At 36.4% G+C, this 24,052-nt stretch overlaps 1 protein-coding gene and 1 non-coding gene across 2 annotated transcripts; one reads left to right on the forward strand and one right to left on the reverse strand.

Moving 5' to 3' along the window:
* Positions 1-3,571: 3,571 nt before the first annotated feature.
* On the reverse strand, positions 3,572-5,481 carry LOC120257342 (suppressor of disruption of TFIIS-like). Its single transcript, XM_039264828.1, has 7 exons — positions 5,348-5,481; positions 5,199-5,264; positions 5,019-5,116; positions 4,812-4,937; positions 4,471-4,701; positions 4,300-4,365; positions 3,572-3,962 (listed from the first exon to the last, which is right to left on the reverse strand). The coding sequence occupies exons 1-7, from the start codon at positions 5,382-5,384 to the stop codon at positions 3,795-3,797; spliced, it is 792 nt and encodes a 263-aa protein (XP_039120762.1). The 5' UTR covers positions 5,385-5,481; the 3' UTR covers positions 3,572-3,794.
* A 17,728-nt stretch (positions 5,482-23,209) lies between these two features.
* Positions 23,210-23,316, forward strand: LOC120257343. The gene has a single exon (XR_005535650.1). It is a non-coding gene; the product is annotated as a small nucleolar RNA R71 (small nucleolar RNA).
* The last annotated feature ends 736 nt before the right edge of the window (positions 23,317-24,052 follow it).

Here is a 24,052-nt window from a genome sequence, read left to right on the forward strand (position 1 = left end):
CACTTCTTATTAATTTCAAGTTATCCTCAAGTATGTGTCCTAACAGTGAAAAGGAGATGACGGAGATATCTTGAGTACCGTATGTATCAACAGTGGGAAGTCTAATGTTTGCCATAATTTGTACAAGATCAAACATTGCACATGCAGTAGGAGTGGTAAGTCAGTACATAGCGAATCCTGATCGATCGCATTGGAATACTATCAAGAGGATTCTCAGATGCTTAAAGGGAACCTTAGATGTTGTATTATGTTATAGGGGATCACAGTTCAGTACTAGTAGTAATGTCGATGCTGATTATGCAGGTGATGTTGATAAAAGCAAATCCACTACAGGATATGTGTTCACACTAGGTAAAGGAGCTATGAGATGGGTTTCAAAATTGCAATCAGTCATTGATACGTCAATGATAGAAGCAGAATATTTGGTAGTTACACAAACTAGTAAAGAAGTAGTGTGGTTGAAGATTGTGTTGGAAGAACTCGAGCACAAACAAGAGAACATTACTCTACACTGTGATAAGCAGAGTGCTTTGCATCTTGCAAGGAATCCAGCATTTCATTCAAAGACAAAACATATCAAAGTTCAGTAACACTTGATCCTAGAGAAAGTAGAAGAAGGAACAGTGGATATGTAGAAAAATTCATACAAAGAACAACCTAGCTAATTTTCTGACAAAAGCAATCAACATCGACAAATTTATATGGTGGTGATCATCATGTGGCTTGGTAGAGATGTAAGCAACATTGAATGGCAAGGAAGAAAGAACAGTGTGAAGATTTAATTGTTTGTTAATCAAATCTTCAAGTGGGGGCATTGTTAATAACATGTGCTGCTGCACATGTGCAAATATATATATATATATATATCCTCACCTAATCCTTTCTCTTTCACCTAATCCTCACTTAATCCAAGGATTAGGTGAGCTAATCCTCATCCTTTTCTCCTATAAATAGAGGGAATGAGGGACACTCTCAATGCACCATTCAGCTAAGGGAGAGTAAAGGTGAGAGAGAGAGTGGAAGAAAATAGTGGGAAGAAGAATTAAAGGGTTTGTGTTGCTTCTATTACATAAAAGAATAAGTTGTTGTTCTCTTTCTTAATAGAAAGCTTGTAACTTCTACTTTCCATTAAAGTAAAATTCTTCTACCTTGCATGTTGTTTTCACCCTAATTTATTTTGGGGGTTTTCACGTAAAAATCTATATCCCTCATCTTTATTGTTATTGTTTTCAAGTACTTTTGTTGTGACCTTGCTTTATCCAGTTCCATAATTTCACAACAAAAAGTGATGCACAAATTTGGGTTAAGTTTTTAGCAGGGTGCCAAACTATGGTCCTTTTTCATTATGTGGTCCAAACTTCAATTTTAATCAAAATGATTACCCAACTTCAATTTTTTTTATAGAGTGGTTACTCGAGAAATTCCAACCTATTTTTTGATGATATAAATTCCGGAAATTCTCTGTCAACATATGCATGACACACTGTCCGCCGAATTGGTAATTTCATTTCACATGCTGACAGAAATTTATAATATTATATCACCAAAATTAGCCCAAAATCTCTTGGGTGACCATCTAATGAAATAAAATCAAAGTTGGATAACCATTTTGTATCAAATTAAAGTCTGGATCCCAAAATGAAAATGTTCCATAATTTAGTACTCCATTAAAAAATTTGCCTCAGAAATTTAGTTTTCTACATGTAGTGTACGTGTTATTACTTAGGGGTTAGTTGCTATTTAGTAAGTCATGAGTCGTTGAAAATGCTAATGTTAAGCAATCTGTCTAATTTTTTGGGAGGTCTGTTTAGTTGTATTTGTAATGCCTATAGTTTAGCGATATAGTTGGTGTTTGTTTTATATTTAAAGGTATGTTTTTTCAATAAAGGTATGTTTTTTCAATAAAGGATGTTTTATTTTTCAATTAATTTTTTTGTGCCCGGTAACCTATTTGGTGAAGAGTCATGCTATTTGAACCGAAAACATTTCACGAAAACCTGGCACGAATGACGTGGTTGCCTTACATGGCATCCACATGCATTTCCATTATCTTCTTCTCCATCTCTTTCTCATAACTCTCGACTACATTCGTCTCTTTTCTCCACTTTCACTAACCACCAACCGCTCCTTTCATCATTATTTATTACTATTTACTCTCTTTCTCTCTTTCTCTCACCATCGATGGGATTCATCATGATCTCAAGCACGCTCGAAGCTCATGGAGGAGGAGCAGGGAATCTCGGCACCATCCAAGCTTCCCCACATGGAGATGAAGCCAAATATAGGAGAAGAACGATGTGGACTCTTGCCCTCTTGTCCTCGTCTGCTAGCACTGTGCGGCTGTGGTGGCGTGGTGGAGTTGTAGAGGATGAGCGGAGTAAGGATGATGGTTGTGGTTCTAAGAACAATCACTAGTGGTTGCTCACTGAGGTTCATGCCGACTCATTAAACTCGTCGTTCAAGTTCAGTTTCGGTGGCCAGGCGGAGGTGATGGTAGTGCTGCTTTTGGTGAGCCCAGAGTGCGGTGGAGTTGAGGATGAGGGTGCGATGGTGGAGTTTGTGGAACGGTGTATCTCACGGTTGCTGGGTTGCTGCTAGGGTTCTGTTTCTCCAAGATCCGTGCAGCCACTCATGGTTTCTTTAGAGGCATCAGTATCTTCTCTGTCTCTCACTCTTTTTCCTTGACTTCAAGCTCTTTTGATTGATTACTGATGCTGGTGGGAGTGATGGCAGGGAGAGAATAGGGGAGAAGGGCGCTGAGCAGGGTGTGCAGAGGAAGGATTGGCATGAGGGCAGTGGCGATCAAGAGAGTGGACGCGAGGGGGAAAGAGAGCAGTAGGGCCTTTCGTCGAGAGCTGATAATCGCCAACCAGTGTATTGTGTCATCCAAATAAAGGGGCAAAGAGATGAAGAGAAATAGAAGGCACTAGAAAAGAGAGAGAAGTGATGTAAGTGGAAGTAATGTGGATGCCACCTAAGACATCCATGTCATTCATGCCAAATTTTCGTGAAGTCTTTTCGGTTCAAATAGCTTTACTCTTTGATGAAATATCTCTTTGAGTTTACCTCTCTTTTGTTGTTATTAAAGAGAGAAGTTTGTAAGATCAATAATTAAGCCTTTATTTTTATCAAATTCAACCTCAATCATAAGAGTGTACATGCAAAATTTAGAGCTTTTTGCTTTTAGATACATAGGTAAAATACATTATTTGTGGAAATAAGTAGATACTTTTAATATTTTTTTGGAGAATACACATACACAAAGAGGTTATAAATGAAAAAAATGAACTCACTAGATCATTATCCAAAGGTTCAATGACTTGTTTGCATTGTTATTATCTTAAACATTATTTCAATAATAAACATATAAATTTAAATGCTTTTGGGTAATTTTTATCATAAAACTTTATTTTTTTATTTATTTTTGGAAGATATACACACCAACATCAACCACCACCAATCTCCTCCGCAAAATCCCCAAATAAAGATAAGAACAACCATAAAATAATTCACAACGAGAAAACGAATTAATAAACACATCAAATTTATTGATCCCTTTCAACATCAAAGCTAAATAATACACATCCCTCTTCTTTATTGATGTGACAAGTGAACAAGAACTACATTTTACACCATGGCATATCATATCAGTTATTTTCATCACACATCATTTGATTGTGCAACGCACCAAGGAAAAGACAACATTTTGTTTTTATCATATTAAGCCTCTACCTGTGCTATCATATGATTGTGCAACGCACCAAGGAAAAGGCAACATTTTATTTTTATCACATTTAAGCTCCCACTTGTGCTATTGGTCTTATGGAACCCAATTTATTACTTATCACCATCTCATGTTCTTCCTCATCTTCTTCTCCCCAAATCCCTGGGATAACTTTTCTCAAGTTGCTTATGTTTTCCAACAAGTAATCAGCTTCCTTGTTCTTCACTCCCTTCCCAACCTAATTTCATTAAATATTAAAAAAAAACACAAGAAAATTTTAGGTGGCTTATAAAGAAGATAAGATTGATTGTAATGCATCATTTCATCATTTATTTAATGAAACTATAAAAATATTTATCTTTTAAAATAAAAGGTGATGATATGGAATACTGGATGATATAGTATTTATTTATTAATTTATGATTTCTTGATCTCTGACCTTGACAAAACATAAAGATTATAATTTTATTTAAAAAGAAAATTTTTAATGATTTTTTTATATTTTTATTAATTCATTATTATTACAATTAAATGGTAGGAGACACTTAGAATTATTATGTCATGAAAACACTCACCAAACAGGTATGAAGGCCTAAGGCTTTGCCTGCAGCGATGTTTCTCTCACTATCATCTAAAAACAACTAAGAAAATAAAATAAAAAAAATAAATATTAAATCAATAACAATCAAATTATTCATAAAAAAATAAAAATTAAAAAAATCAAGAGAAGAATAAAATAATCATACGATGCGGTGGGGATCACCACCGGTGAAGCGAACAGCCGCCTCCATGGACGCCATTGAAGGCTTGAGAATCACCTCCGGAGATAGTTCCGAAGAAGAAGAAGAAGAAGAGTTATCTTGAAAAAGATGTGGATTTAGAGTCTCAAAACAAATGATTCCATTGAAACATTGCTCATCAATTCCCAACCTCTCCAACACTCTTTTTGCATGCTTCATGTCTGAATTGGTGAATATCTATAATTTCAAAAAGAATTTCAAAAATTAAAAAAATGGTATTTTAACTTTAATATATTAATTTTTATGTTATTTAGTTGGTAAAAAAATGGGGAAAAGGGAGATCTTACTATTTTCGGTTGTTGAATGCTTTTTAAGAGTTCATTAAGTTGGGGATCGGGTTTGATCCATTCGTATGGAAGAGTCCAATGGACGTAACTGTGATATTCATCTGGGTGTACGTCATATCCGAGTGCCTGTTAAATATAAATATATAAACCTAAATTTCTCATCTGATTAATTTTGTTTATAAAAACAAAAATAATAAAGATGATTACAATGAGCCCGGAAAGAGAGCTTCCGTAAAATTGAAAGAGTTCAACTCGAAGTGATGCACTTCTCTCAGGAGAAACTCCACATTTTTTCGCTAGAAATTCTAGAAAAATGGAATAAAAATCAAAGTTAGAACAAGAAAATAGGAAAAAAAGTAAAAAAAAAGTAGAGAAGTTAGAACAAACTTTCTATGTTTTTCTTGCAAACTTGGGCAATGCCAACATTGGAAGAGTACAAAGTATCATCAAGATCTACAACATCAAGAACAAGAATTAGAAAGATAACAAAAATTCAAATTAAAAACAAAAAGAGATTGAAGAATAGAATCAGATACCAAAGAGAATGCAATCAAAGGGGGATTTCAACTCCATTATTGATGAAAAAAGATGCAGGCTTGGAGCAAGACGAGTTTTTTTTTTGAGAGGATGAGCATTGGATTTATAGTCGATGATGTTTGAGGGTTGGGCATAAAATTAAAATACCCGGGAATGAGACGGTGGGTGGGGACCATGGTAAGTATCGATCGCGTGGGAACACGTGTACAACTGTAAGCTGGCTTTTGTGTAAATTAACTTTGGTGACAGCCTAGGGATAACGTTTGCTTAATGATCATTGACGTGGAGCCTCAGTGGATGGAGTTATCTATGTTTGGCTAGCTTGTCATAGAGCATTGTTCTTGTTTCTTGTTATCCCCATGGACCCCATAAGATATATACTTTTTTGATATATTGTTTAACCATTCATATATAATCATGTGAAACATGGATAATTATTTTATAAATCAAATTATAGTTGTTATTTCTAATGAAGTCGTTCGCGTTCAGTACTGTTTCTTCTTTGGATGAAGTTCATGCGCGCATCATAGTTATCGGAGGGAATTAAGTACTTATTTTTGTAACTTAGGATATAGCTGCCATTTGAAACTAGGTGTCAGTCATTCAATGCTCTACGGACCAATCAGATACATACAGGGACGGAACCAGGACTTATTCATGGGGGGCTGAGGGTAAAATGTCAAAAAACTATTTCAGTCAACATAATAATTGTATTTCGATACATAATAGTGCGATATTGTGACATTTAATTAAATCAATTACAAAAAATATAAAACGTTTATCTACACACGCTCGAGCTAGAACTCTCATCTGTACGACGCATGCTATCAGAGGAGGTAACTGAATATAACGAGTTTGCATTTTTTGAAAACATTGTAGAATCGCCTCATTGTCAATAGCTGCAAAAACCTCTAGACAATCATGCATTTTGCTATATAGATTTAATACTAAATATTATTTAGTTATATATATATATATATACATTATGAATTAATGATACATATTAATATTTGATATTTTCAATATTTTAACTCATTAAAGCATTTAATCGAAGACATTGTAAGTACATTTATAAAAATGAAGTTTATCATTCATGTTCTATTTAATTCACCCATAAATTCAATTAATAAAATTTTTTTTATAATTTTTAAAATTTATTTAAATGTTAATTTATATTTTTAGTTTATAAAAATTATTGTCAAAACAATAATTTTTTTAAAAAAATTCTACCAATAATATAATTATTTATATTATATAAATTAATTGTTTTTTTAAAGTAATTTATAACATATCAATAGATTAAACTAATAATTTTTGTAAATATTTTTAAAAATATTATTATATTTTAGACTATAGCTATTAATTTGTAAACAAATGATTTGTTTTTAAATAAAAATAAAAACTTAAAAAATATTTACAAAAAATAAAAATAAAAATTCTATGAAGATATAGTGATAAAGAGAGATATTTAAAAAAATAAAAAAAATCTATGAAGAATAAAAGATAGAGAGAGATATTTAAAAAAATAAAAAAAAAAAAAATCTATGAATATATATATATATATATATATATATAGAGAGAGAGAGAGAGAGAGAGAGAGAGAGTAGAAGGGAGAGAGGGTCGGGCCGGGAGAGGAGGCGGAGAGAGAGAGAGAGGTAGTAAGGGAGGAGGAGGGGTCTGGCCGAAGGGGGACTGATTTTGTATTTTCCGGCCAAGCAGGAACAACTCCGGTGCCGAGGGGGGCTGAAGCCCCTGCTAGCCCCCCTAGTTTCGTCCCTAGATACATATCAATATAGATTTATATCATATTGTCATTTTTAAACAATTACTATGTTCATTATTTATAATACATATATCACATTCATTAAAAACACAAGCAACAATACAAGGGAGAAAGAAAAAAAAATACATCAACCATAAAAAAGATGAATTCCACTAGAAGTAGAGGAGGAAGTACAGTACACACTACTGGAAGACCATAATAAAGGACATCAACAGTAGATCACATAGAAGAGATGAAGAAAAGTCTTCCATTACGATGGTCTATCGAGCAAAGAAAACCAATCAACCTGAGCCCTCCCTAAGTTAAAACTCTCCTAGGTCGCTTGTGTCTCTCTCATGTATTGATGGCAATAATTCTCAAATCCGACCCGACTCGACTCGATCTGACTCGAGTTTGACAGGAAAACTCGGTTTCACTGGGTTTCGGGTCGGGTTTGGATAAAACCCAACTAATATAAAGTGGGTGTGGGTGCGGATATGGGAATCTTGATATCGGACTCAAACCAGAACCAGAACCGAACCCAACCAGAAATTCAATTAACAAATATACCCAATTATATCTATATAATTTTTTTGTTAGGGTTTTTTAAATTTCTTACTCTATGGTGTTGAATTGTCTATTTTGTGTTGCTTTGAATGTCTATTTTCAATTCCTACTCTATGATGTTCATTCAAACAAAAAAGCTATGATTTTGGATTCACACTTTTAATTTTTACTTGGTATTTTAATTTTATTTTTAATTTTTTTAAATAGGGTCACAGCGGGGCTGGTATCTCCAGGTACCCGATTACCCGTTGGGTGTGGGTGTAGGCTGGGGTTTTGAAAACCTGTAGTGGTTCAGGTTTGGGTTTAGGTATGCGGGCCGGGTAGCGAGTGTGGGTGCAGGTATGGCAAAACCCGCACCTGACCTAACCCGTTGCCATCCCTACTCTCATGGGACCCCAAGAATTTGAACCTTTTCTAATTCTAGAAGCCTAATCCTCCAACTTAATTCCCTTTAATTTTGAAGCTACATAAACACACACAAAAAAAGAAAAAAAAACATATGATTAATTCTTATCATAATTGAATGTATCATGTGATAGGTTGGTTTGAATATTCTATCATTTATCGCCATCTAAATATTCCAAATGATGGATCTAGATCTCTAGTCCCAGGTATCCTAACATGAGCTTTGGAGGAGTCTTCATGAGCTCCAAAGATCGTTTAGAAAGATCATGGTAAAAGGATTGAGTCTAAGGGTACTTCCATAGAAGTTCTTGAATCTTGTAGCATAATCGGCAAAAAGGTGATGCATAGCTTTAATTGATGTGTAGCATGTAATACATGTGGAAGTACCCTGGATTTTGTTATCCCAAACTAACCACTTAAATAATTTAATTTTATAGGAGTAAGTGCATTTCTCAAACGAGAGAGTAATATTGCACCTCCATCCACCATCACTCTAGAAACTATAGAAAAGCAATATTAAATACAAAACAATCCTTTAAATTTTATGTATAACTAAGAGCCATGATTAGACCATGTCAATGGAACTCTAATATATATTGTAACCCAAATTCTAAGCTATCCACAGTCATTGCATCATTGAGAAGGGAAAATGATATCAACTACATTGGCTCATTCTACATAAGTTTCTATAATGTAGGAGTATTGTGCTTATCAAGAAAAGAACTAATCTGTAATGAGAATGTCTAATAGAACCTTATATATTTACCAAGGGTCAGTCTTAGATAGATAGAAACAAACATGTTAGCTTAAATTCTAATCTCGACTTAATAATTTTAAATTAATTAGATTTAAATGATTATAGCAATCCATAAAATTTTCATTAGACTTCTATATTAATCTGAATTAGTATTTTGGATACTGATCCACTTAAAAATTTAAAGTTGAGTAAATCTTTTAATGATAAAAATTATATATAGACTAGTACCAGGGTCCATGATCTAAATGTTCTTGTGAATATTAAGCTCTATTGATGAAGATCATAGAACAGGATAAATTAGAAGAAAGCACCATGGTTAATTTAGCAACTCTTTAGTGATGGATTAGAAAAGACATTTGAAGAGAGACTAAATTTTTAGAAAAACAAAACTCCAAAGGATGGTGAGAACTTTTGAAAATTTTTTTACCAGATTTATAACAAATCCAGAAAGCAGATTTTTTTTCTTCCATTTCTAAATTTTAAAATGAATTAATATGTCCTAAAAATAAACATACTAGACCATAGATACTACGCTTTGAAAATTAGTTTGAAATCCTTATAGCAAAATAAAAATAATAGCCTCCACTAGAGAATAAAGATTTCAATATTCCAACTAAAAATAATAATTAAAATAATAAGAGAGACTCATCTCAACAACAGAGGTATCAAAAAAGCTGGAAGCATACATGTGAATAGAAGCAATTTACAAGAATGGTTTGAGACTAAAATACGCTGAGGGATAAATGGCGATGTGAGCCTGAGTTTCACGCCTAAAGGCCTAGTATTTATACTCCAGTGTGCTATTCTCTTTCACCTTGTGATTAGGGAGGGGATTCTCTTTTAATCTTTAATACCAAGGAGGGAGACATAGGCATGTTGTTTACGGTGTTAGACCCATAGGACATGGAGGAATAGCAAGAATACCACGATCCATTTTTCAATGAGGTTGGGTATTAGCAATGGCCCAATGAGGAGGTTAAGTGTGACCAAGTCAGAGGTGTTGTGTATTGCATTATGCAGATTGAGGATGATCAGCAATGGTCTGAGTGACCACAATAAGTTTATGGCAGTTCTAAGGAACACATTCGAGGATATTAACTCCCGTATCCCACAACCTCGATTTACACATGAAATACCTTAAGGGTGCAAAGACAAGGCAATAACGAGTGTTGTTTTTCTTCCACCCAGCAGAGCTATGGTGCAATCTATACAGATGGAGAAGAATAATTCCCAAAGCCTCCTTGGTTTACACACAAGATTCCCCCGGAATGCATAAGGGAAAACCAAAAATCACCGGAAGGTGTCAGGATTTGGCAGCTCAACTAACCCCGACACCAACAAGTAACGGACCGGTATGGCTAGCTCCAATGTTTGATCACTTGTTAGTTGGTGGTGCCCTGTTCACCTAAAGCTCCCCTGGAGGAGATGGAGATAATTAACTCTCGCCTTAATGGGGATGACAACTGATCATAGATCTTTCACACCAGTAAGACCTTTGGTCGACAAAGGGGTGATGGGCGAACACCGACCACACCAAAGTAAGCAAGGAGACAGCGGTGCTGGTACGAACTAGCTATGTAACAGGAAAGCTCAAAAGTATTGTATAGGCTTGTTAATAAGCCATTGGTTGGGAGGGACATATCATTGCTAGTGCAGCTCCAACCAGCTCCCATTGAGCTGTGTATCCTTGTCGAGGTTAAGGAGGTCACCATCGACGAGGATAATCACCTTCTGCGCCTTTGAAGCATGCTTTGCTAGTATATCTCCTGCTTGTGTGAGACTCTCACAAGGTGGTGAAGGTTATTGACTCCCTCCACATGCGCCATTGTGCGGCGGACATGATGACCAGAGTGACAGTCGCGCAACACATTATAAGTGGAAGGTCTGTTGATCACTTGAGTGACTTATCAGGGGATAGGCTAGGTGGTGCGATCAATAATGGCATAATGATGTACTGATAAAGGATTAGAGGAGGGTACTACCTCTGCCATACCTTGCGTTATGTTAAGAACCATTCAAAAATATGGGGATTCGACACATGTCGATATAGGGAAAATGATTAATATTGTGGTGGTGTGTCGTTAGGTCTCGTCACACAACTAGACGTTGGTTTGACTATAGCAACTCAATTCACAACATCATCTAATTTGGACCCTGGCTCAGGTACAATTCTAAGGCCAGTCTGTGAAGCCCAATATCTGGAAATGTTTGCCAAACTACCATGATGATGATCAAACGGTCACTCAGGGCTAGCCTTCTTGTGCCAGACGCAACGTATGTTGGAAGAAGCCTTTTTGAGATGGAAAGAAGAGGCAGGGTACTTGGCATAACCACTTCAATCTGCTAAGAATTAAAGTGTGTCAAATGACTCCTCTATAGTTCTAAAGGAGAAGAAAATATGGTTAAAGGTTTTCAGTGTGACTCTTCTATAGTTTGGAGTTTAGGGAACCTTGTGTGAATGCAGCAAGTGTAGTAGAAACCCGGAAGACTACATCTTCCAAGGGCTTTAGCTAGTTTTCTTTTGTGCAACCTCACCCAAAAGTTCCTTCTAGGGTTGTCATCCTTTGTGTCTTTTATATTCTTATTCTTGTTATTTATTCCACAACTAGTGGATATGTTGTCTATATTTATTTTGTTTGTTGTGTTTTAAGTCTTGTATCCTTCTTATTTTCCATCTTATTTGTCTCTATACGCTATTTCTTTAAGAGGTTGTTTGGTTATTTGTAAGTAGCTGTAATGTTAGCGGTTTTACATGAAAGTGACTGTTTGGTTTCATGCTAAAAGTTCTAGTTATATCTCACTCACTTTTATGTTGTTGTAAGCTAAACTGCAATAAAGTAAGTGGTATCTACTCACCATCATATCATCTCATATTTAATTATAAAAATATTTAATAAAATAAATTATCTTTAAATTTAATTATAAAAATATTTTAAGTAATAAAATTAAAATAAATATTAAATATTTTTATAATTAAAATTTATATGATTAAATATTTTATGTCAAAAATATTTTTTTAAAAAATTAAATATAAAAATATTTTAAATAATAAAATCAAATGAATATTATATTTTTATAATTTAGTATTTATATAATTAAATATTTTTATCATAAATTTTTTTGCATAGAATTAATAAAATTAATTATAAAATTTTTTATAATTGAAAAATATTATGAAAATAATTAATAGAGTAAGTGTTTCTTTAAATATTTAATTATAAATTTTTTCAAATAATAAAATTAAAGAAATGCTAAATATATTTTAAATTTAATAAATAATTTATTAAATTAATTAATTATTTTTCCTTAAATTAATTTTGTGAAGAGTATTAAATAATAATAATAATAGTAATAATAATAATAATAATAATAATAATAATAATAATAATAATTAATGGGGTAATCTCACTATCTGACTTATAAAGTAACTATACCTTTAAATTTACATCAAACTAAACAAATAAAAAGTAAATGCTAAAATTTTTCTAATTAGAACAAACTAAACAGTAATGGTATAAGTTAAAATATAACATTTTCTTATAAAATAATTTTTATTACAGACAACCAAACAACCCTTTAATAAAATAGTTTATTCAATTTTTTTTAAAAAATGTTGGTATTTCAGTTCACTCCCATTCTAAAAATTGAGTGGATTTGATCTTCTTCCTTTGACATTTATCTATAATAATAATAATAATAATAATAATAAGAGAGAGAGAGAGAGAGAGAGAGAGAAGAGAGAGCGCTCTTAAAGCTTCTGGAGCTCAGGTTTGTTAACGTCTGTTAACAAAAAGTAGGGATTTTCAGTCCATTAAACTTGCCGCGCTAGTCTTAAGAAAGCACCGCATGTCTTAGCACAAACTGTAACCTAATTGTATGAAGATTGAAATAAATTATGTTATTGATGTCGTCAATTCACATTTTTCTGATTTACCAAATAAAATATTATTTATTTTAAAATTTTCAAGAAAGGACAATGTTGATAGCGATGGCGATATAATCATACATGGACGCGGCTAAAATTTCCTCCATTGTTTGCGATCCATTGGCTCACGTGGGCCAGAAAAAGACGGGTTAGGATAAGGACTTCCCACCTCCATTCCCATCCAAAGTTCTGATATATATAAATACAAATATATATGATTTTAATATTAATATTTTAATTTTATTTCGTTATATATAAATTACACTATCATAAAAATATAAATTATATGTTAAAATTTTAATTTTTTAGATTATCTTTTGTTTATAATTAAATCAAACGTCAAAATATTTAATAATACTAAAAAATATTAAAACCACTGTACCCCTCTAGATTAGATTGAGTAGCAGTAATTTATTTGAAGTTCTTTAGTTTTGCTATTACAAATTTGTTATTTAAATAATTATAATATATTTTTGAGAATATTTTAGAACTCATGTTTTTTTTTTATTTAGAATACGCACTATGTACTGTGTGAGAGGTTTCAAGGTGGTTGTTAATTATTATTTGTTAATTTTAGTTCAATATTCTGTCCATTTTTTAGGATTTAATTTTGAATGATTTGTTAATTTTTTATAGTTTGAAACAAGATTATATTTGTATATTTGTGATATATAATTATTTTTTGGTTTTAATTTTTATGTATACATATTTAAGTAAATATTGAAAATTTGAAGATAGATAGGGATGAGATAGGATTTCCATTCCTATAAAGAATGGGAACACAATCCTCATCCAGATCCAATGTGAAGATAGGATCCCCCATATGCTTCCCTCTGGTGTTTCGGATGTAGGTTTTAGATGCAAAGATCAATTAAAAATGGCATCCTCCCTTCAAAATCCAATGAAGCCAAAATCTTTGCAATTGTGAACCCTAATCATTAATAACTCATCTTTCCACCTCTATAGTATTAACCCGCAAAATCTGTTTTTACAAAATTTAATTATTTCTATACATATAACAATTAAAAATAACCAATATCAATAAATAACTTAAAAAAAATAAAATTTTCAATTTAAAATAATTATTTGAAAAAAAAAATGCATGAGTAGTTCAAAACCGAATTTCAATTGATCTACCAGTCCATGAAGCTTATCATAGCACCAGAAAGTCCCTACTTAAATAAAAATAAAAATAAAATAAAACTAACCAACTAATTTTAAGGGATGGCCTATTTGGAAAGAGGCCAACATGACCAAGGATGCCCTCACCAACATTATAATAACTTTTAGCTTTGGTTCGAAGCAGTTAACCTATTTTTGATATTTGAAAATTTTAGGGCATCCTTTTAAGAAGCCCTCTTTTCTCCCATAAACATCACATACCCTTGGATTCTATCATCATCAGTCATTTGGTCATCTCCATAACTAGAGAAGCTTATCTTAATGAGAACTCAGCAATGGAGAAAGGTCACCGATTAAATGAAAAGTCATGACAACTAGGCTCTGACTAAACTTGTTGTCCTTTACTAGGGCTTGCTGGACTGAAGGAATCAGAGGTGATGGTGGCACAAATACTGGCTTAGTACATGGTTGTCCCCCAAACAAGCTCCAATATCCAAAGAAGTCACAATATTCCTGGTATGTCGAATGACGGCCTTGGGCATCCCAATATGTCTTAAAGTCTTGGAGAGCTTCAGGTGGTGGTGCTTATCCTGGAGTTAGAGTATGAGGCACAGGGTCTGAGGCTCTAAGAGTGTGTACTAACGCTGCCACAACATGCTCAAGTCTTGAAGTGGCCTCCTACCTATGGTACAAAGGAGGTAGGACAGGAGTGAGTCCCTCACTAGGGGCATCTACTTTTCATCACGTACGCAGATGGGGTGCTGGAATTTCTAATAGAAAAGAACAAAGAAAACAAGTTTTAGATTTAACTCCTATATGCACTTGTGATAAATGCAAATCACTAATTGGATACACTAGTCTTTATAGAAAAAACATGTTTAGGATTTGGGCTAAGATAAACTTAAACCTTTAGCTCTAATAGTAAAATTGTCACGCCTCGACCCTAGCCGAGCAAGTGGCAATTGCCATAACAACAAGGAAAGGATTACCTCACCCCACCTCTAAGTCTCTGTAAGGCTCAACATAAACCTGAAATCACCATCTTACTAAAAGAAAAAGATAAACTCAATAGTAAATGTATAATAGGGTTCCCCTGTACTGGGGACCTAGAAATACAAATCATGGTTTAAAATACAACCAAAGTACAAAGAGTAAAAATGCAACAACATAACATAGAAATCAGGTTTGGTGGATCCATACATTTTACATACCAACAGATAAACTAACCTAGACACTGGAGGGGACCCAAGTCACTTTAATGAATACCTAGCACAACCAAGTCCAACGTCGCATTCTGAAAAAGAGGAAGAGAGAGAGAGAGAGAGAGAGAGAGAGAGAGAGAGAGAGTGGTGATTCACTGGGTATTTACCCAGTGCATGGTGACAACATAAACATAATAGAGTAATAAGGCATCTCAAAAGGTAATCATCGTACTAACAATAACATCAAAGAAAGATTTCAAGAATCCAACAATTTAACAATTTAAACATAGGTTATCAATAACACATGAAAATAAATCTTCAACATAGTACTCACAGGTTAAAATCATAGGCTGGCCTCAAATCATTCCTGATCTAATCGTGGCCACAACTAGATACAGGACGCTAAGGTGTTTTACAAATTAATAAAAAAAAAGTTTTCAGAACATTATATCCCTTGGCGTTGGCCATTGACACACCCCCTACTTTTGTGTACCGCAAGTGCACGGGTCATCAAAGTAATAAAATACCCTCGGTGAGTGGGTAGTCGAATCCACAGAGAATAGTTGTTCAGAAGCAAGAAGTATTGCTATTTAGCTAGAGTGAAAACCAATTTGTGATTTGACTGAAGATATTAAATGTAAAGAAAAGTAAAAGAGAAAAGAGAACAAGCAAGAGTAATAGAAGAGAACAGTCAATGGTAAAATGGAGTACTCGGACAATACTCACAATAGGACTAATGTTTCAAGTGCAAGACTAATATTATGCCTCCTAATTAAGTTTAATGAGTCGTGGAGATCCAAAGACACACGGTCCCAAACCTAAGGTCAACCGTGACTAATCCCTCTATACTATTCCCCGGTGGAAAGGGATACTCTCAACACCTCACACTGTGTGGGACTGCTTGAAATTCTACAGATTCCAAGTGATAAACATTATTTCCTAACCTAGATCTAACCCTTTGGTTCAGGCGAAAGATCCCTTACCACAATTAAGCCCCGGCACTAAGGATAACTCAACATTTCACTCTATCACTCATGCAACTGAGCCCAGTGGAGAAGGTCTTTTAGCACTTCACTCTATTATGATCACAAAGAACTCTTATAACATGGAGGTAGGATAAATCATGTCAGAGGGGAAATGGGATATTTCTACTATCTCTCGACTCACCCTCTCAACCTTCTTCAATCTCACTAAGTCTAACCCTAATAAAGTTATCACCCCTTCAATGAATTACCTAGATGGATTCTCAACCCTAGTATCACTCTAAGGGAAAATCACAACAATAATCATGCAAGATTGAAACTCAATTAAAACATTAATTAAAGAAAGCATAATAGAAAGTCAATGAAACAAATCATCCTAGGGTTTACAAGTCCGAGCACCCACAAGGGGTTTAGGTCTCCATGGCGCAATACAAAGTCAAAGATGAAATAAAAAATAAGTGCAAGCAATCCATAGAAATAACCCTCTTGTCATCCGTATCGATGGTCTTCAAAAGTCGCCTCGTCTTCTCCAAAGACTTCTTCGTCAATCCTAGGGCACCCTCGTCGAATCAATGCCGACGAAAGCTCTTAAAATAGTTCTCCTCCAAAGAAAATCAATGTCGAATGCCATGGAACCGCTCCTAAATCCCAACAAAAACCTCTCCAAACCCTAGCCGCACTCTCCCCAAAAGATAGGCAAATGATAGGAAGAAGATCCCCAAATCAAACTCTCAAAGCAGTATTTATAGGGCTGAAATTGGGCATCCACACGCCATTGTGGAAATTCCATACAGGGGTGTGGATTTCTAGGCTGCGTTTTTCCTGCGCGCTATGAACAATAACTGCTACGATGCTTTTTCTGCATTAACTAATACAGTACTTTCACCAAAGTACTCCCGAATTCATTTTTCTTCATTGAGGCTGCCAAGTTGGGCACACAACCATGCGGTAGTTCACGTTGCGTCTTGCTTTCAAACACATTAATGAAGCTCTTGACAATGTTGCACAAGTCAGAACATATGAGTGTGACTGCCTTTGTGCCCGTCCACTTTGTGTATTCACTTGAACATTTTGGAGGTTGGCACACACCCATATGTCTATGAGCACAACTTGTGCTTTTATCCTTGTTTGATCCAAGAGTTTCCTCAACAATTGCGTCCATAATCCATTTTTGCTTATTTTCTTCCAAACTTGTCTCCATAACCCTAAATGCACAAAAGAACACAAATATGCCCGAATGAGCCATAAAATCTGATAAAAGTGATGCTCAATGTAAGAAAAGTATTCTTCGTAATACTCATTCACAAGCACTTATCAAACTCCCCCATACTTAAGCTTTTGTTTGTCCTCAAGCAAAAATAAAACATTAAAGCATTTAAGAGGAACAATTGAAAATGCACAGCCTTAGGTTCACCAAAAGCATGCAAAAGAGGCATTCTACAAGTAGGGAAAAATTCGAACACCGAACAAGAGAAATCACTGCTCTAGCTAAAAACTTGAATGAAAAAGGACAACAAATCCAATATTTGTGTAAGTGTGTGTAAACTCACTCAAGTCAACCCAACATGTACTCCTCAAAGTTCTTATTAAGAGGGACTTATTTATATACAAAAAGAGAAGGTAGTAGCTTCACACATCCTCTAAGGTAGCTCTTTCCTAGACGGCCGCCAAGGTGTCTTTCACACTTTCGAAGTGGTAGCTCTTTCTACCGAGGTAGTAGCTTTCACTCATTCTATGAGATAGCTCTTTCTCTCATTAGAGCAAAACTAGTATCCAACTTATGAGAGTAGCTACATACTTCATAGGTGGTAGCTCTTTCAACCCCAATGCACAAACAAAACAAACACATCATTTTTTTTCTTTTTCATTCATTTCATTTTTTTATCCATAAATTCAAACCTAAACAATGCTAAAATAGTCCCTTAAGTGTTGAACTTGAGCTTCCACAAGGTTTAATGAATGAGTAGTGAAACAAGAGATAATTGGGCAAAAATTCCCTAAAATTCAAGTAAAACTAAAGCATGATAGTATTCAATATTAAAAATTCTCCTAAACTTAAGAATACAACCGTTGCAACTAAGGTGAACCGCCATTGGCTACATGAGCATGAAAATATAATGCATAAGTATAAAACGGGTGAAATGTGAACTCCCCCCTCCCCCCCAACACTTAAGATGTACATTTCCCTCAATGTACGCATGGAAGCATAATAAATATGTAAAAAAATCGAGCATGTATATGAAGACGGGCAATTGAAACAATACTCCCTTGAACTACTCGTGTTGCATTCGATGGAGCTATATTCATTGAGAGTTGAGTTCCAATAGGTTGTGGAGCACACACGGCCATATGGAAAACCACATGACCGTGCCAATGACTATTCCTCAATTCCAAGACTCACAAGACCATCTGCACGTATACACAAGGGGATTTAGTAAAGCTCAATCCAAAACACAATAAAATCAAGTCTATAAAGATATGAAAATAAAATACAACTCGATATAACTGAAAAGTGAGAAGAAAAAAAAACTTAGAAGGAAAGTCCTTTATGAGTAATACAAGTCCAAAATAAAATACTGAAATAGAATAACAAAAGCATAAAGAAACAGAAAAGTAAAGACGCCTAAAGCGTCGGTGTTGTCTACTGACGATGCTACTTCTACTGCTGGTGATCTTGGTGCTACTGGAGATGGTGATGCTGGTGGTGTAGGTGATGATGATGATGTCACGGTCTCATAACAAAAGGCGAGGTCATGTCCCGCTCAAGTATCTACTGAAGTATCTCGAGACGTGCCATCACCTCAGCGTGGTTCATAGCCTGGGTCATGCGAACCTCAGCCAAGTCCAACTGTAACACCCTTACGGCACTCTCTAGCATCTCAAATCGATCATGGGCTCGAGATGGAAAGAAGATACTCACTGGAGATGGCTCCTGTGCTTCAAGGGGTACCTCTATGTTCATTTACTCCTATTGTGGTTGAGGAGCAAGCTGCGAACCCTCCACATCATCACCCTCACCCTCGGCTGTCTCTCTGGTGGGGGCATGATCATCACATAGGTGCTCGGTCTATACCTGCGCACTATACCCATCAATCTTATAGTCTCAAGGCTGCGGAGGATGGAACAATCGTCTTCTCGGCCACTTTGATCGCCTTCAGTGGACCCATCCCCATGATGAGTCTATTAATATACGGGCTTGAGAACAATACTCCCACTCTATCATACTGGCCCTGATGATGTAGATACTCGGCCATGATGTGTCCCAAGTGGAATGGCTCGCTCTGTACCATAGAGTATAAATACAGTAGCTCTTGTTGACTGAGGACTTATATACTGTCACCATGATCGTCCACTAATCGGTTGAGAATAGTGTGGATGTATCTGTATGCAAGTCGAGAAAGGCACGTGGCCTTAGAGATCCCTGGCTCGTACTGACCCTGACCACATAACATCCTATAATCACGCTGAGGAGTCAAACTGCCCAGATAGTCGGTCGGTAACTGCTCATACTCCTCAGTGTCGGTGTAGGCGTCATCATACAAAACCAAGTCTGACAAAGAACTGTGTCACAGCTCATGCTATGGTACTGTCCCAAAGCTTTAAACTGTATAGCGTCTATACTTGTGAAGCTGGAGTATGATCGGTCAAACTCGAATGATGCAAGTACATCCAACATCAACATACGGATGGCTGGCTCTCGGATGGACAATAGACGTTGTCAACTCCCTATCGATAGCAGCTCGTTAGCCTCCTCTGCCATCTCATCTCCTATCTGAATCTCTCATAATGTACTCAAGTTGGGATATCGGGACTGCCCGAACTTGACCTTCGATAAACGCTCGAATCTCGCTTGATGTTCGGGTATAGCGAACTCAAGCTACTTTGGTGAAGGCTCATGAGGACGCTTGCCGGCCGCTTTTTTTGATTTGGGAGCCATTCCTACAAGAATTGAAAAGAAATCAATCAAATAAAACTTAAAAACCAAATCTGCAGAAATCCACACGGTCGCGTGGAAATTCCACACGCCCGTGTAAATCTTCGGGGTGTGACAACAGTGAAGCCGACTCTCCTAAAAACCTCAAAATACAAAAATCTTCTAAATCCATTCTGAAAATATTCACCAACAATTTAAATATGAAATCTATGTGAAATCTACCACAATAAGCAAAAGAAATGAAGATTGGCGAAGAAAAAGGGGGAAAAGAAGCTTACCTACGAAATGAAACTTTAAAACTTCAAATATGGTCAGAAATCAAACCAAAAACCCCTTAAATAGACGAAGAAAAGGTCGTGAAGGTGAATGGAAGCATTCTTTGGATGTGCGAGCATTTAGAAATGAAGAGGCGCGAGTAAAATATAAAGAGAAATCGCGGCCTTTTGAGTTCTATACATCCACACAGGTGTGAAAATTATCCATGCCTGTGTGCCTCCACAGGGGAGCTTCACAGAGGCATCTATACACCCCTGTGTGCTCTCTGGGATGGCCACTTTGGGCTCTGAATGCATCCACATTGGCGTGTGGAAATTACCCACACTCGTGTGCCCGATCCCATAGGGGCATCCACACGTCCCTATGGTTTCTCTATTCTCCCAAAAAATTTTTTTAAGTATTCCACACACCTCTATGGAAATTTCACACGCGCGTGTAGATTCACAGGGGGGCTCAAAGGGGCAGCCACACACCCTGTGTCTTCTTAGGATGGAAAGATTTTCTCTGCAGAGATTCACACGCCCCTGTGAAAAATTCCACATGGGCGTGTGCTCTTCACAGGGTCACTCACAGGGGCACTCACATGCCCCTATGTGTTCTCGGGATGGAGAAGATGAGCTCTAAACGGATACACACACCTGTGTGAAAATTTCCACACGACCGTGTGTCTTCTCTGGATTGCTTAAAAACCTGTAGACTCTGCAGAAAAATTCTGTAACATCAAAATACTATACAGAGACTGCGAATAAGATGACGAACTGACCAGAGACTCATGAAAATGCGCTCAAATGACCTAAAACTTTGCCAATCACAATGAAGTACAATAAAACACTAACGATCCATAAGAAAAACACAACAATAACATATTAAGATCAACACCAACACTAAAGGCTCTTATGCATGCAAGAACTAAACTAAGACCTAAAAAAGCAGTAAAGACTTGGGTTGCCTCCTAAGAAGCGCTTATTTAACGTCACTAAGCTTGACGTACACTGAACTTTACCTCACGGGGTTTCATGAAGAAAAGTTTCCATCTTACCTACAACTTGAAAGCATGATGAACACAATTTTTTTCAAGATAGAGGGGGAGTGATCGGGTTTTTTACCACACAAGGGTGTGTCACCCTTACTTCATGAATGCTAATCTCTACTCGCATTGGGACGCTTCTTGTGACGTCTCCTTATTATTTTTAGCTTTTGGATTATCCTCTTCATTACTCCCGAGCAGGTTGCACTTTGTCCACTAAACCAAGAGATGAAATTTACTTCATTCTCCGCTTCTTGGTCTAGCCACCCCTCCAATGGGTCTAGACACAACATTTTCTACACATAGTCATCAATCAACTCATCAGTAGTGTCAAGAAAATATAAAGTATCATCAAAATCAAGAGAATGTCGTATGGCTTCAGCAAGACGATTATGTTATCTTATCGTCTCCAACTCTTAGTGTCAATTCCCCATCGTCTATGTCAATGAGAACCTTGGAAGTGCCAAAGAATGGCCTCCCAAGTATCAATGGAACCTCGACATTCTCAGTCCACATTTAACACCACATAGTCCGCAAGAAAGATATACTTGTCGACTTTCACAAGTACATCCCTAATGATGCCCCTTAGATGTCTAATCGATCCGTCAACTAATTGAAGTGTCATCCGAGTGGGTCTTGGTTCTCCCAAACTTTGCTTTTGGAAGAATGTATAAGGCATGACATTGATACTAGCCCCTGAGTCTGCTAATGCCTTCTCTTCACCTAAGTTACCAATGTTGCACGGAATGATGAAGCTACCGGAGTCCTTTTTCTTGTTCGGCATATTCTTTTGCAATACCACCGAACATGAAGCATCTAGGATCATAGATGCACTCTCCTCCATCTTCCTCTTGTTGGTCAAGAGGTCTTTAAGGAACTTTGCATAGCGAGGCAGTTGAGACAACGCCTCCACAAATAGGATGTTGATGTGCAATTGCTTGAATAGACCCAAAAACTTCTTGTATTGCTCATTATTTTGGTCATTTTTCAACCTTGAACTATAAGGAATTCTTGGCTTCTAAGGTGGGGGTGCCACCTCTTTCTCTTTAGCTATCTTCTCAACCTCCACTTCTTTGGGTGACTCAACCCTCATCTTTTCAGTAGAGAGCTTACTCTCAACTTTATGACCACTCCTCAAAGTGATCGCCTTCACATGTTCTCTTAGATTGGTCTCCGTGTTGCTAGGCAAACTCCCTCGAGGTCTTTCTGAAAGTGACTTTGCAATTTGACTGACTTGGTTCTCTAAGTTATGCAAAGATGACGTGTGATTACGAAGTGTAGCTTCAACTGATCGAAATCTCGTGTCCGAAGATTGAATGAACTTGGTTAAAGCCTTCTCTAAATCAGTCATCCAGTTCTCCAAACCTGAAACTTTGTTCTCCATGTTAGGGGCTTGTTGTTGTTGGAAACCCGATGGTGTCATAGTCTTCTATTGCCCTTGATTACTCCAAGAAAGATTTGGGTGGCTCCTCCACCCCGGATTGTAGGTATTTCTATACGGATTTCCTTGACCTCTCATTGCATTTCCTACAAAATCCACTTGTTCCACTAAAGTTGTACCACCAATACCAATCGGGTAATCAGATGAAGCATGTCCACCCCCATACCTGGTGCAACTCATCACTGCTACCACTCTAGGAGAAGTTAGGGTGTCTAACTTCTTGCTCAAGGACTCAACCTGGGCTGCCAATGATGTGACTGCATCGATCTCATGAAGTCCGGCTACCTTCTTCTTGTCTCGTGTATTCCACTGATAACTACTCATAGAAATCTCTTCAATGAGCTGTCGAGCTTCTTCTGGGGTTTTACTGCCTAAGGTACCTCCTGTTGCAGCATAAAGTAGTTGCTTCGTGGTTGGGTTCAAACCATTGTAGAAAGTATGGATAATCATCCACTCGTTGAACCCATGTTGAGAACATTTCCACAGGAGATCCTTGAACCTATCCCATGTCTCAAAAAGAGATTCTAATTGCATTTGCACAAAAGAGGATATTTCATTCCTAAGCTTCGTGAATTTTCCAGGAGAGAAATATCGAGCTAGAAAAGCTTCCACCATCTTCTCCCAAGTAGTGATCGATGCTCTAGGTAATGAATGCAACAACTGCTTTGCTCTCCCCTTCAAGAAAAATGGTAAGGCCCACAATTTGATGGCATCATTCGCGGCCTAATTAATCTTGAGCATGTCACACACTTCCAAGAAATTCTCAATGTGGTTGTTCGGATCCTCATCGGCCAACCCATTAAACAGTGCTGCCTGTTGTAGCATCTGGATGAAGCCTGGCTTGAGCCAAAAATTCTGAGCTGTGATCGGTGGCCGTACAATACTAGACTGTGTGCCAAGAGACTGCGGGTCTTGTATAATCTGAGAGTGTCCTTTATTGCTCATGTTGTTTAGCCATATTATCAGACCCATTCAACTTCTATCTCAGCTTGATCTGACTGTTCTTGTATAGGTTCCTTTCCCTGTTTATGAGTTCTTTTTCCAATTTTTGAATCACCTTCAACCAAAGTTGAAGGGTTGCCTCGGGTCATAACCTGGAGCTGCAACTAAAGAAAGAAAAACAAATTAGAACGATGAAAGAATAAGAAAGTGTGAAGTAGAACAAGTGATGAATAGCTAAAATGACAAAGTACAAATGCTTCTAAAACGCTACTCCCTAACAACAGCCCCAAAAACTTGGCACACCCCTTGCGTGTGTGTACCGCAAGTACACCGGTCGTCGAAGTAATAAAATACCTCGGTG

This window comes from Dioscorea cayenensis, unplaced genomic scaffold (assembly GCF_009730915.1).
Source record: "Dioscorea cayenensis subsp. rotundata cultivar TDr96_F1 unplaced genomic scaffold, TDr96_F1_v2_PseudoChromosome.rev07_lg8_w22 25.fasta BLBR01002029.1, whole genome shotgun sequence".
NCBI lineage: Eukaryota > Viridiplantae > Streptophyta > Magnoliopsida > Dioscoreales > Dioscoreaceae > Dioscorea > Dioscorea cayenensis.